Source organism: Pseudorca crassidens, chromosome 16 (assembly GCF_039906515.1).
Source record: "Pseudorca crassidens isolate mPseCra1 chromosome 16, mPseCra1.hap1, whole genome shotgun sequence".
In the NCBI taxonomy this organism is placed as follows: Eukaryota; Metazoa; Chordata; class Mammalia; order Artiodactyla; family Delphinidae; genus Pseudorca; species Pseudorca crassidens.
Window position 1 is genome coordinate 624,685 of NC_090311.1, and position 13,380 is coordinate 638,064.

The 13,380-nt window shown below is 58.0% G+C and overlaps 1 protein-coding gene across 6 annotated transcripts in view; it reads right to left on the bottom strand.

Moving 5' to 3' along the window:
- Window positions 1-13,380, bottom strand: part of KNDC1 (kinase non-catalytic C-lobe domain containing 1) — a 58,418-nt gene that overhangs the window by 17,634 nt on the left and 27,404 nt on the right. For all 6 annotated transcript variants that reach the window (XM_067708968.1, XM_067708964.1, XM_067708963.1 and 3 more), the window contains exons 10-17: window positions 7,749-7,907; window positions 7,105-7,182; window positions 6,429-6,522; window positions 5,632-5,794; window positions 4,838-5,562; window positions 4,433-4,577; window positions 3,442-3,542; window positions 2,310-2,659 (exon numbers count right to left, since the gene is read on the bottom strand). In XM_067708968.1, the coding sequence (XP_067565069.1) occupies window positions 2,310-2,659; window positions 3,442-3,542; window positions 4,433-4,577; window positions 4,838-5,562; window positions 5,632-5,794; window positions 6,429-6,522; window positions 7,105-7,182; window positions 7,749-7,907 (1,815 nt within the window). The remainder of the gene's footprint in view (window positions 1-2,309; window positions 2,660-3,441; window positions 3,543-4,432; window positions 4,578-4,837; window positions 5,563-5,631; window positions 5,795-6,428; window positions 6,523-7,104; window positions 7,183-7,748; window positions 7,908-13,380) is intronic.

Below are 13,380 nucleotides of genomic sequence, written 5' to 3' on the forward strand. Positions count from 1 at the left end.
CACTGCTGCTGGGGTGTCACTGCTTCCGGGCTCTCTCGGCTGACAGAACTAGGAGCTCTATGGGGGCACACTAGGCTGTCCCCCACCTCTTGTAACCACTTCACAGCAAACGCTGTGCCCATGGACCCCTTCATGCCAGCCGAGACCCCAGGCTCCTCAGAAGCCTTCAGTGTCAGAGCGGCTCCATTTTGGGAGGACCTGCTCCATACTCGGTTACGAGGGCTGCACTTGTTTTGGGGTTGTCGTGAGCGCTGCCCCGTCGCTGATGCTGCACTCTGGCCTCTCATCAGCCTTGCGAGTCCCTTAACCGCCCCCCCCCGCCCCCCGCCTCCCCCATCTCCTCCTCTGTGACGGCAGGCGGAGCAGTAGCACCCTGCCGCGCTGGCACTCTCTGTGGAAGGCCGCTGGGGACGGGACCACGACACTTAGTAACTTCGAGTGAGCTGCACTGTGCACAAATGCACAGCAAAGAAAGGGCACTGAGGTGGGAGGAAGGAGGCCGGGGCTCACGGGTCGGTAAGGGGGCCGGGGGCACCCTCTCCTGGTCAGAGCTCTGGACTCCGACACAGAGGCCTCGGGCTTCCCCAACCTGGATACTGCACTGGTGGGCCAGGGTGTCTGGTGGACGTCTGCCGTGCCAGCTGTCCTCACCAGTCCCCATGGGAGGCCTGAGTCCTTGCAGCCCCCCCACTCCCCCAGTGCACGACGCCAAGCACATTCGGGGCCCGGCTTTAAGGAAACCCGGAGGGGGCAGCACGATTCCCAAGCACACAGGCCCGTGCCCGGTGCTCCAGGCCCGAGGCATGCAGGTCTCTTTCTAGCTTGGGACTGAGTAGCCAAGCGAGAAGGTTCGGACGGTGCTGACATGAGTGGAGATGCAGCTCCTGGGGCTCACGGCTCGGAGGCTGCAGATGGTGAGGGTGGGGGCAGGAGTGGGACGCCAGGGCGCTGACAGCTCCCTCCTGTCTGCTACCCTGGGGCCCGGGCCCTGTGTGGCTGTGGCCCAAGTGGGAGCCCCTGGTCACGGGGGGAAGGATGCAGCCAGGTCAGGCCTGAGTTCTTGGCCACTCAGGAGTGGGGCTGCAGCCCAGGTCAGGGCTCCTGGTCACTGGGGGGCAGACCCCCAACGGCACGGGCAGCATCCTTGGGTGCAGAACTCTGTGGGGCTGCCCTGCACACAGGCTGGCCAGGCCCGGACACTCTCCAGCCTAGGGCGTCCCCTCGCCCTGCTGACCCGGGAGGAGCCCAGGCTGCCCCTGAGCCGGGCGGCACGCAGAGTGCGCTGCGCACCAGAGACGCCCCTGGGGCCTGGCCCAAGTTGACCGCCACGGGCCAGGTGCTTCTGTGCTGCTTTCCATCTTGTGGTGCTGCCTGAGGGCTGACCTTGATGCCCAAACCCAACTGTGGTCACCAGCGTGAGGTAACCTCCTGCCACGTGTCCCCTGGTGGCCAAGGAGCCAAAACAGAGGAAAGCCGCCTCCTTTCCCAGACGGGGGTGGGGAACGCGTGCGGATGAGCACAGCCCCGGAGGACACGCAGGGAGGGGCCCAGCCACGTGCAGATGAGCACAGCCCCGGGAGGACACGCAGGGAGGGGCCCAGCCACGTGCAGATGAGCACAGCCCCGGAGGACACGCAGGGAGGGGCCCAGCCACGTGCAGATGAGCACAGCCCCGGAGGACACGCAGGGAGGGGCCCAGCCACGTGCAGATGAGCACAGCCCCGGAGGACACGCAGGGAGGGGCCCAGCCACGTGCAGATGAGCACAGCCCCGGAGGACACGCAGGGAGGGGCCCAGCCACGTGCAGATGAGCGCAGCCCCGGAAGACACGCAGGGAGGGGCCCAGCCACGTGCAGATGAGCGCAGCCCCGGAGGACACGCAGGGAGGGACCCAGCCACGTGCAGATGAGCACAGCCCCGGAGGACACGCAGGGAGGGGCCCAGCCACGTGCAGATGAGCACAGCCCCGGAGGACACGCAGGGAGGGGCCCAGCCACGTGCAGATGAGCACAGCCCCGGAGGACACGCAGGGAGGGGCCCAGCCACATGTGGATGAGCACAGCCCCGGGAGGACACGCAGGGAGGGGCCCAGCCACATGCAGATGAGCACAGCCCCGGGAGGACACGCAGGGAGGGCCCAGCCACCGTGGTGGCTGCTGGTGACGGACAGGCACCAGGGCTCGGAGACATGGGGGCCCTCCTGTCACCCGAGGTACTGGGAGCTCCAGCGTGAACCCGTCCTCACGCCCCACGGTGCCCTGGGGCCAAGCACCCTCCCTTCCAGCGGTGGACAGGAGCCCGGGACTCACCGGGCTCTGGGCATTGGCGGCGGGGCACCCGGCGGCCTTCTGCCTCGCCAGCTCCTTCACGTAGCAGTGCACGTCGGCGCTGAAGCAGTCGGCCTCGTAGAAGGCGCTGCACCAGCCGGGGCTGCAGCTCTGCAAGCCGCCTGGGCCTGGGCTCACGGATGGGCCGCCCTCTGGGGGCCGGGCTAGCCGTGCCACTGCCTCAGAGCCCCCAGCCAGGCCCCCGCCCTGCTGCCGGGCCTCTTCTGCCTGGGGCTGCTCCCTCCCAGCTGCTACCGACTTCTGAGGCCGAAATCCCACCTCAAAGTTGCTCCGCGAGAGCTCGTCTGAGTCCACGCTCGGCTTCTCCTTCGCTGGACAGAGGAAGGGGGGGCGGGTCACACGCGGCAACGTGGGTTCCCGGGGAAGAATCCGCCCCTGATTGCAGAGAGGCGACAGGTCCCTAGCAGGGGGCAGGAGGTCCCTAGCAGGGGGCAGGAGGCCCCTCGGGATGGCCAGGTGGCCCCACCTCCGCTCCAGAGGAGCTGCAAAGGGTCCTCAGGGTCGGGGTCCCTCGGTCCCCTCCCAAATGGGCTGCATGCAGGGCACATTTGTGGCAGAGACCCGAGGGAACTTTGAACTGTCCGTAAGCAGACAAAGCAGAGCATCCCCCAGAAACCAAGGGTCCCAGCTGGTCGTGAGCTGTTCCCTGGGCATCTCCATTTTGCTTTCCAGTTTCCCAAGCGTGCACACGGTATGGGGGGGCTCTCACTGCCATCCTGTGTGTGACTGTAGTCACACAACCTAAAGGACATGGTTCCCAAAGCCAAGTCCCACTCAGACCAGATTTGGAGAAATTACAGTTTTCAGTTATCAGGGAGTCCTGGCTCTGCATCTAGGAAGACACGCCTTAGGGTCTTTAAATGGCGCGTTTCCAAGAAAGAATGCAGAGCCCCCCATCACCAAGCTGCTGGCCCTAGCCCTTGCCCTTGCTGCCCACCTGGTGGCCTGGGGAGAATGACCCCTTCGCAGTACAGACCCCCCAGAGGAGGACGGGCCCTGCCCTTGGGACCCTGGAGAGACACAGGGTAACCTGGCCCCAAGGGTGGAGAAGACCCAGCTGTGGAGGGTCTCAACCCACAGCCCTCTGTCTCACCCGCTCCTAGATGTGAAGGCCTTTTGCTGGATGGTGAGCATGTGCTCGGAGTGCTGGTCCCACCGCTGCCCTCGGGCTGTGGCCCAGCCTCCTCGGAAGTGCTGTCATCAGAACGGAGGACACTGCAGGCACCCCCGGGACCCTCCCACAGGCTTACTAGAGGCTTCCCCTGGGAGTGAAGCGGGGGTGTCGGTGACCGAGGCCCCCCCCCCAGACCTCCAGGACGGCCTGGCCACAGGCCACAGACGTCACAGACATGGGCCCTTTAGCAGACGACTTTCTGGGCGTCCGCCTCTTGGGGTCCTTCAACGGCTCCCCCAGTGATGTGAAAATGTGGGGCTTGCCTGGGGTGGAGAGCAGGGTGTGCGCCGCCCCTGGGTGGGGTTCTGGGGACCAGGAGGGGGCGGGGACGGGGCTGCCGTGAGCTCGGGCGTCAGGGCGTCAGGGCGCTGGACCACTCCAGGCACAGGTCCCGCCCACCCTGCAACATGGCCCTCTGCAGCCCTCGGGAGGGGCTGGGCCAGGCCTGGCACTGAGGCGCCCCGGGCGCGTCCTGTGAAGGGTGGGGCCCAAGAGGGCTGGGGGAAGGGGCAGGAGAGGGAAGGTGCCTGCCCCCCTCCCTCCTGAGCTGTCACCTCATCTTCTACCGCCAGGAGGGGAGCTGGACGGGAGCGGGGTGGCAGGGGGCAGACGCTGGTCCCTGCGGGGGCCTCCCCGCAGCCAAACCCGGCCTCCGGGCTCCGTTGCTCTGCCTCCTGAGCTGGTCCCAGGGAGGCGGACGTGCCTTCCGCGCCCCGTGACCCCACAAGGCCCCCTCCTGCCAAGAGGAGCGCTTGCCTGAAGCAAGAGTTTTGGAAGCAGAGTGGGCCTCGGCCAGGAAAGAGGGGCCCAGCAGGTGGTCGCTCTGGGGAGGGCGATGAGTGGGACTTGGGGCAGGAGGACGGCCCTCGGGGCACAGCGGGGGTGGGAGGCCGCGAGGAGGGGCTCTTACTTCTCGGAGGGTGACGTCCTCCCGTTCACCACTCTGAAAAGGTTCTGCAGCAACCTCTCCCCCCAGTAGAGGTCACAGAACTTCTCCGATATGGCCCCACAGAAAGTGGCATAGGTGAGGTCTTTCAAGGCGTAAATATACTCCCCTGAGTTCGCAAGAAAAGCACGGGGGTGAGTTAAAATGTATGGGTGCTCTTCTGGGTTCCCCTGGTCTCGGGAGCTGGCGGGGGCGGAGAGTACGGCGGGGGGCGGGGTGCAGCTGGCTTCCTCTGCCGGCCGGCCCCTGGGGGCTCTGCCCTTTGTGCAGAGACGGGAGGATGGGGGGCCCTCCTGTGGTGACCTCCCCCAGCGCACGGCTCCCCCCGGGCCTGTCCCTGGTCCTTGGGCCCCTGTGGCCCCGTAGTACCCATGATCAGAGCCTCCAGCCCGTGGTCCAGGTAGCCGTCAAAGGCAAACTCTTCCTGGATGAGGCGTGTGGCCTCCTGCAGCGACGGGCAGGCTGTCCCCTGTGAGAGGGGCGAGGCATCCGCGCTGGACGGACAGAGCTTGTGGTCTGCTGGGCAGGGCCACTCCGGGTGACCTTCTGGGGCCCGGTCATCCCACTCCCTGACGGGGGCTCCCCCGGGGCCGTCGGGACTCCCTGTGGCCGGCGAGGGGCTCCGCGGGGCTGACGGGGGGCCCTCGGGCTCCTGGCCTGGGACCTGGGTGGCCCCGCCCCTGGGCGGCTTGTCTGGGTGGCAAGGACTGTGGGGGGCTGCGGTGGGCCTGGGGAGGCGGGGCTCGAGGCCTCCACAAGCAGCTGCAGTTGGGATGGGTTCCTTCGGCCCTCGCTCCGGGGGTGGCATCTGTGTTGTCGTGGGCGGGGCCGGGGATTTGGGCATCACCAGTGCAGCCCCTTCCAGCAGGCTGGCCGGGGCGGGGGCTGGGGGGCTGGGGCAGCCCTGGGCTGAGCCTCTTGGCGTCGACTCTCTGAGGGGCTCTGGGGAAGCGGGTGCTGGCCCGTCAGGCGTCTTCAGGCCAGCGGCCGCTCCATGGGTCTCAGGAGCCTGCTTCCCATCACCCTCCCCGTCCAGCCGGCCTCTCCTCTCCTCAGGCCCCTCAGCCGGCCCCGAGGTCAGGGCGAGCGTGTCCCTGCGAGCAGAGAGGAGAGAGTGTTCAGGGGGCCCGGCAGCCCGCCAGCCCCTGGGTGGGGACACTCACCTGGCGACACCAGCATTGGCAGCGAGGACGATGGGCCTGAAGTGAGTGGCCGGGGAGGCGAACGCCTCTGGCAGCAACGTGGCCCCTTGGAGGCAGGAGGGTTGGCCGGGCACCGGCCCCTGCACGGCCACCAGCCTGCTGTCACTGCTGATCTGCAGGAAGCCTGGAGACAAACATGGGGTGAGCAGGGTGGGTGCCGGCCTTAGTGGGTGCTGGCCTTAGTGGGTGCCGGCCTTAGTGGGGTGCTGACTTGAAGGGCCCAGGAAGGCTCAGGGGCACTGGGAGGAAGGGAGACTCCAGGGAGAGGCCTGAGGGAGGGGCCTGGAGTCCAGGGCTGCCCCGAGCAGGCAGGGAGGGGGTGCGGTGCTCGGTGGGGGGCTGGAGTGACGGAAAAGGCCAGAAGACCCAGCCACAGACCGGAGGCTTGGACGGGCCCGTGGGGAAGGGTCTTCGTAGGTGCCACTGAGGCGCAGACAGGGCAAGACAAGAGCTGGGTCATCAGTGCGGGGTGCGGAGGTGGAGGCGAGTCGCCTGCTACGGCTGCTGGTGAGACAGGAGGGCTGACTCGAGCGAGGCCTGAGAGGCCGGGGCCAGAGGGGCCGGTGGGAGCCCAGAGCAGGGCAGCCGGGGGCCAGCTGCGGGCACGCTGCCTGCGGTCTCGGCCACGTCCGGAGGTGGCGTCCACTTGGGGCTGGATTCCCGGAGGCAGCCTCTGGGGGGATGGCAGCGGGGGCGCGGTGCGGGGCGAGGGGCCTGCAGGGCAGGGGCGGTGGGGACAGGCCGGTCCCGGGGCCCACCTGAGCCGGGCCTGGGCGCAGCTGCTGTGCTGGGGCTCAGTTCAGCCACCAAGAAGGCGTTTTGCAGACCGATGGTCTCTTCCTCCTGGCGAACCTGGGGCAGAAGGACACGGACAGCTCCCGGTTGAGACGGGCGCAAGGCCCCGGGGGTGCAGAGCAGACCCCCGCGGCGCGAGCCCCCCACCTGTGCTGACTCGCAGGCCTGTTTCTCTGGAGCGGGAGCCCCTGGGGCGTGGGGCTGCCCAGTGCAGCCGGGTTCCGGTGGGTTTCCGGGGCATGGGAAGACCGCCAGAACCCACACTCCCCAGAGTTGCTGTGTGCTCCCGTCTGCATCCGAGGGACCCTGTCACTGCCCGACGGGGCCCTGGCCGGTCAGCACGGCAGGACGCCGACAGGCACTGAGTGTCCCTCGGCGGGACCCCCAGGGTGCGCCCCCGCCCGCACGTGCCAGGGGTCAACAGAGACCAGGTGTGAGCCTGCGGGAGGGGCTGCTCTGTGGGCTCGTTGGCGGTGAAGGAGCCAAGGAAAGTCACGTCGGGAGGATGAAGGGTGACCTGCCTTCCGCCCTAGAGTCTCCACGCATCTATTCAGTAAACACGGAAGAGCAAGGAGCCTCACCTCTGCGGCCCCAGGGTAGGACAAAGGGCCTGCGGGGTCTCCGCGGTGCCCAGCTTACCGTGCAGGTCGATGCCCTCAGGTGGGCTAGGATCTTTCTGCTGTCCATGCCTCTGTGCAGGAGGTAACCGCTGCAGGTCTGAAAGCAAGCACAGGCCAGCGTCCAGCACGCCTGGGGCACCGGCCCGCTTCACTCCCTCAGCGGAGCCCGTTGGAGTGTGCGGTGGCAGCCAGGCGGCCCGGGGGCTTCTCTCCAGGGGGACCCCGTGGCACCCCTTCTTGGGCAGAGCCACGTGCACCCCAGCCTCAGGAGCCTGGGATGAAATTCAGAGTCTCTAGCTGTCCTTCCTGGCCGTCCTGAGCTGGGAAGCCACGGAACGACGGGGCTCCCCCTGACCCAGCCTGGAAGACCCTCGGAGGAGTGCGGGCAAGTCGGGCATGTGGGGGATGCGCTGCAGGGGGTCAGGGGTCAGCGCTCGGGTCCAGGACATCCCCAGCCACTCTCCGGCCAGTGGATGCACTGGAGACACAGGACCATCTGGGGGGAAGGCCGGCATCGAGCAGCAGAGACCCCTCACCGCCCGTCCACAAATGAAGCCATGTCCTCCCCTGTCCAACAGCACTGACCTGCCCCAGAAACGAGAACCCGTGTCCCGGGCCCTGGACCTTGAGCTGGGCCCCCCCCCCCCACCGCGGCCCAGTTACCTCGATGGCCTCGGCCGCGGACGGCCGCTCCTGGGCGCTGCGTCTGGCCATGTGCAGGAGGAGCGTCTTGAGCCTGCGTGGCAGGGCCAGTTTGTGGTCTCGGGGGATGCTGAACTTGGCTGCTGTCCACAGGATCGCGGCCACGCAGTACACAGACGCCTGGGTGGAGGAGGGGAGACGGCCGGCTGGCTCAGCAGACCTGCCCCCGCTCGGGCCCCGCCAAGGGCGCACCAGGCACCGTCCCCCAGGGCTGGGAGCTTCCGCAGACCCTGAGCCAGAACCCGGGGGCCTGGCCTGGGAATATGCATGGTTACCAAGTACCCACAGGCCTGTAAGTCTCAGTGTGACGAGGAAGACCTGGCGCCCCGGCTGGACCTCCCCAGCTCTCTCTCCACGAGGGCAAAGGTGGCACCTCAGGGAGCCCGAGGCCAGGAGTCCCCCAGAAACCGTGCTATGCTGCTAAATGGCTAAGGACAGGCTCTCTGAACAGAAACCCAGGCCTCTTGGTACACAAAGAGGTTTATTCTAAAACGTGCTGATAGAAAGGATGCGTCGCAGGCACTTGAGAATAATAATGAAAAGGGCGGTGCTCTTCCCTGTGAGTTCCAGAGTCAACTGCTTCTCCCTGAACGCCTTCCCCGATTTTCACCCTCTACCCTTGCATCTGCAGCCGACCTGTGACCAACACGTGGTTCCGAGGTACACGTGGCCGATACCTTCGTTTCTCTCGAAAAGTAAGAGAAAGTGAAACCAGAGACACAGCTGACATCTGTGCTGAGTCAGGTAACAGTGGCTGAATCCCCAAAGGAGTATTTCCCAGAGCTTTTGTACAGACCTGACACACTTTTCAGTTTAATTGTCTTGTTCATGTTTCCTCCATTACGTCAAGTCTAGTCAATTGACAAAACAACGAATCAAGCCCTGAGTTCAGCATTTGCTGATTTCCACGGTGTGAAGACTCCCGTGTGGCCAGCTCCAAGCTGCCATGGTGGTGCCAGTGAGCCGGGCAGGGGGAGAGATGGGCCCTTCCTCTAGGGCTCCTGCCCAGGCAACAGTCAACTAGAGCAAATCATGAGGAAGTTCTTAGTTTTGAGTATTCATCAACCTTTAAAAAAATTAAGCTTTTTACTTGGAGGTAACTGTAGATTCACATAGTTGTAGGAAGTAATCCAGCGGGACCCCATGTGCCTTCCACCCAGCTCCCCACCGCAGTGACATCTTACAAGGCTGTAGCGTGGTATCACAACCTGCCCCCTGGCGTGGACGCCGGGAGATGCACGACATTTCTGTCACCAGGATCCGTCCTGTCCCCTCCCAACTTAGTCGCCGGCAACTGCTCATCTGTTCTCCACTTCTTAATTTCATCATTTCACGTAAATGGAGTCCTACGATATGCGGCCTTTCGGGGCGCCTTTCTCTCTCAGCCCCATCAACTGGTGGTCGCCTCGTCAACACTCCGTTCCCCTCACCGCTGCTGCCGCTCTGCGGTGTGGACGCGCCACCCGCTGAAAGACATCTGAGTTGTTTCCAGGCTGTAGCTACTGCAAATAAAATTGCCACAAACATTCGTGTCCAGGACTTTGTGTGAACATAAGTTGCATTTCTCCAGGAAAAATGTCTTATGAGTGCAATTTCTGGGTTGTATGGTCATTGCATGTTTAGTTTTGTAGGAAACCAGCAAACTGTCTTCCTAAGGGCTGCACCGTCTTGCATCCCCCGCGGCAGTGTCACTCCACACCCTCGCTAGCATCTGGTACTGTCAGTGTTTTGGACGTTAGCCTTTCTAGTAAGTGTGTAGTGGTGGCTCATGGTTTTAAGTTGCGGTTCCCAAATGCCGTATGAAATAGAATACCTTCACGTGCTCACTTGCCATCTGACACCTCCTCTGGTGAGGTGTCTGTTCAGATCTTTTGCCCACTTTTTAATTGGGTTATTTGCTTTCTTACTGTGCACTTCTGAGAGCTTTTGGCATGTTTGGGATACAAGTCCTTTATCAGATACGTGTTTTGCAAATAGTTCTCCCATCTGTGGCTCGTCTTCTCATTCTCTTAACTGTGTCTTTTACAGAGCACAGCATTAAAATCAAGCATTTAATCTGAATGAAATCTAACATCGAGTGTTTCTTTCATAGATCATGCTTTCGGTGTGGTATCTGAAGACTCACTGCCTAGATTTTCTCCTGTTATTTTCTAGAAGTTTTATAGCTTTGAATTTCCTTTTAGGCCTATGTTCCATTTTGAGTTAACTTTTATGAAAGTGCACCAAGGTCTCTGTAAAGGTTTTTTTGGCCTGTGGCTGTCCCGTTGTTACAGCACCGCTTGTTGAGCAGATCGTCCTTTCTCCTCTGTCAAAGACCAGTTAATTGTATTTGTGTGGGTTTAGTTCTGGGCTACTTTGTTCTATTTTTTTTTGTCTTTTCTTTTGCCGAAACCACACTTGATTACTGTGTCTTACAGTAAGTTTTAGAGCTGGGTAGTGTCAGTCCTCTGACTTTGTTCTTCTCCTTCAATATTGTGTTGGCTATGCTGGGTCTTTTGCCTCCACATAAAAACCTAAGAATCAGTTCGTTGATATCGACAAAATAACTTGCTGGGATTTTCACTGAAATTGCATTGGATCTATAGATCAAATTGGGAAGAACTGACATCTTAATAATATTGAGTCTTCCAATCCATGAACATGGACTATCTCTCCATTTATTTAGATCATTTTCAGTTTCTTTCATCAGAATTTTACAGTTTTCCTCATATGAATCTTATACACATTTTCCTAAATTTTATACATAAGTAATTTTTTTGGTGCTAACGTAAATGGTATTTTTAAAAAAATAATTAATTAATCATTTTTTAAATGGCTGTGTCTGGTCTTAGTTGTGGCACGCGGGATCTTTCATTTCTGTGCGTGGGCTTCTTGCTAGTTGTGGTGTGCTGTTTTTTTCTCTCTAGTTGTGGCGCACAGGCTCCAGGGCACGTGGGCTCTGTAGTTTGCAGCACGCAGTCTCTAGTTGAGGTGTGCGAGCTTAGTAGTTGTGGCGCACGGGATTAGTTGCCCCGGGGTATGTGGGATCTTAGTTCCCCGACCAGGGATCGAACTTGTGTCCCCTGCATTGGAAGGCGGATTCTTAACCACTGCGCCACCAGGGAAGCCCTGGTATTGTATTTTTAATTTCAAATTCCAATTGTTCATTGCTGGTAAACAGGAAAGCAATTGACATTTGTATTTTAATCTTCTACCTGCAATCTTGCTACAACTGCTTATTAGTTCCAGGAGATTTCTGTTGATTCTTTGGGATTTCCTACTTAGGCAATCATGTCACCTGTAAACAAAGACAGTCTTATTTCTTCCTTCTCAATCTACATCCATTTTCTTTTCTTTTCTTGTCTTATTGCATTAGCTAGAACTTCCAGTACGACGTTGAATAGGAGTGATGAGAGGAGACATTCTTGCCTTTTTCCCAATCTTAGGGGGAAAGCATCTAGTTTCTCACCATTACTTATGCTACCTGTTGGCTTTTTTGTAGATATTCTTTATCAAGTTGAGGAAATTTCCCTCTATTCCTAGTTTGCTAAGAGTTTTTATTATGAATGGGTGCTAAATTTTGTCAAAAGCTTAGCATCTATTGTTATGATTTTTCTTCTTTAGTCCATGTGATGTATTACATTGACTCTCAATTGTTGAGTCAGCCATCCATACATGGAATAAATGCCACTTGGCCAGTTTTAGATTTTGATGAAGTTCAATTTATCCATTTTTCCTTTTGTGGAAAACTTTATGGATAGTGCTTTTGGTGTCAAGTCTAAAAGCTCTTTGCCTAGCCCTCCATTCCTAAGATTTTCTTTGATATATCTTTTTCAGCAGGCTTTTGTAGTCTTCAGCATATAAATTCTGTACGTGCTTTGTTAGATTCACATCTAAGTATCTCATTTTTGGGGGAGTGATTGTAAATGTACTGTGTTTTTAATTTTGGTGTCCACATGTTCATTTCTAGTATATAGAAATACAATTGATTTTTGAATGTTTATCTTATATCCTGTGACCTTTCAAAACTCAATTCTAAGTTCTGGGAGGCTTTTTTCGAGATTCTTTGGAATTGCTTGGAATTTTCTATGTCGACAGTTACGTCGTCTGCAAACAGTATTATTTCTTCCTTCCTGGCCTTTATGCTTTTTACCTGCTTTTCTTGCCTTATTGCAGTGGCTAGAACTTCCAGTACAATGTTGAATAGGGTGGTGAGAGTGGGCATCCTTGCTTTGTTCTTGATCTTAGGGGGAAAGCATTTAGTCTTTCCACTAAGTATGATGTTAACTGTACAGTTTTTTTGGTAGATGATCTTTATTAAGTTGAGGAAGTTTCTTCTATTTCTATTTTTCTGAGTTTTTTTTTAATAGATGGGTGTTAAATTTTGTCAAATGCTTTTTCTGCATCAGTTAATGTGATCATGGGATTTTTCTTCTTTAGCTGGTTAATATGTTGGACTACACTGATTGGTTTTCAAATACTGAACCAGCCTTATGTCCCTGGAATAACCCCCACTTGTTTATGGTGTATAATTGTTTTTATATCTTAGTGAATTCTATTTGCATATATTTTGTCAAGGATTTTTGCCTTTATGTTCATGAGGGATATTGACCTATATACATATTTTTTGTACTATCTTTGTCTGGTTTTGGTATCGGGGTAATATTAGGCTTCATCAAATGGATTGGGAAGTGTTCACTTCTGTTTTCTGGAAAAGACTGTGTAGAATTGGTATTAATTCTTCTTTAAACATTTGGTATACCACCCTAGTGAAAACGTCTTGGCCTAGAGATTTATTTTTGAGAGTTTAAAAATTACAAATTCAGGGCTTCCCTGGTGACGCAGTGGTTGAGAGTCCGCCTGCCAATGCAGGGGATGCGGGTTTGTGCCCCGGTCCGGGAAGATCCCACATGCCGCGGAGCGGCTGGGCCCGTGAGCCATGGCCGCTGAGCCTGCGCGTCCGGAGCCTGTGCTCCGCGACGGGAGAGGCCACAACAGTGAGAGGCCCATGTACCGCAAAAAAAAAAAATTACAAATTCAATCTCCTCAACAGTTATGGAGCTATTCAAAGGCCTGTTTCATCTTGGGTGAGTTGTAGTTTATATTTTTAAAGATTTGGTCCATTTCATCTGTCATTGAATTTTATGTGTGGGGAGCTGTCTGTGGTATTCCATCACCCTTTTGGTGTCTGCAGGGTCCATTTCATCTAAGTCATTGGTTTCATGTGTGGGGAGTTGTCTGTGGTGTCCATCACCCTTTTGGTGTCTGCAGGGTCTGCAGGGATGTCCATCACCCTTTTGGTGTCTGCAGGGTCTGCAGGGATGTCCATCACCCTTTTGGTGTCTGCAGGGTCTGCAGGGGAGTTGTCTGTGGTATTCCATCACCCTTTTGATGTCTGCAGGGTCCATTTCATCTAAGTCATTGATTTTACGTGTGGGGAGTTGTCTGTGGTGTTCCATCACCCTTTTGGCGTCTGCAGGGTCTGCAGGGATGTCCCCTGAGTCATTCCTGACATCGGCAATTTGTGTCTTCCTTCTCTTCTTGCTTTGTCAGTTTTGCTAGAAGTTTGTTAATATTATTCGTCTCTTCCAGGAGCCAGCCCTTCATTTCACTG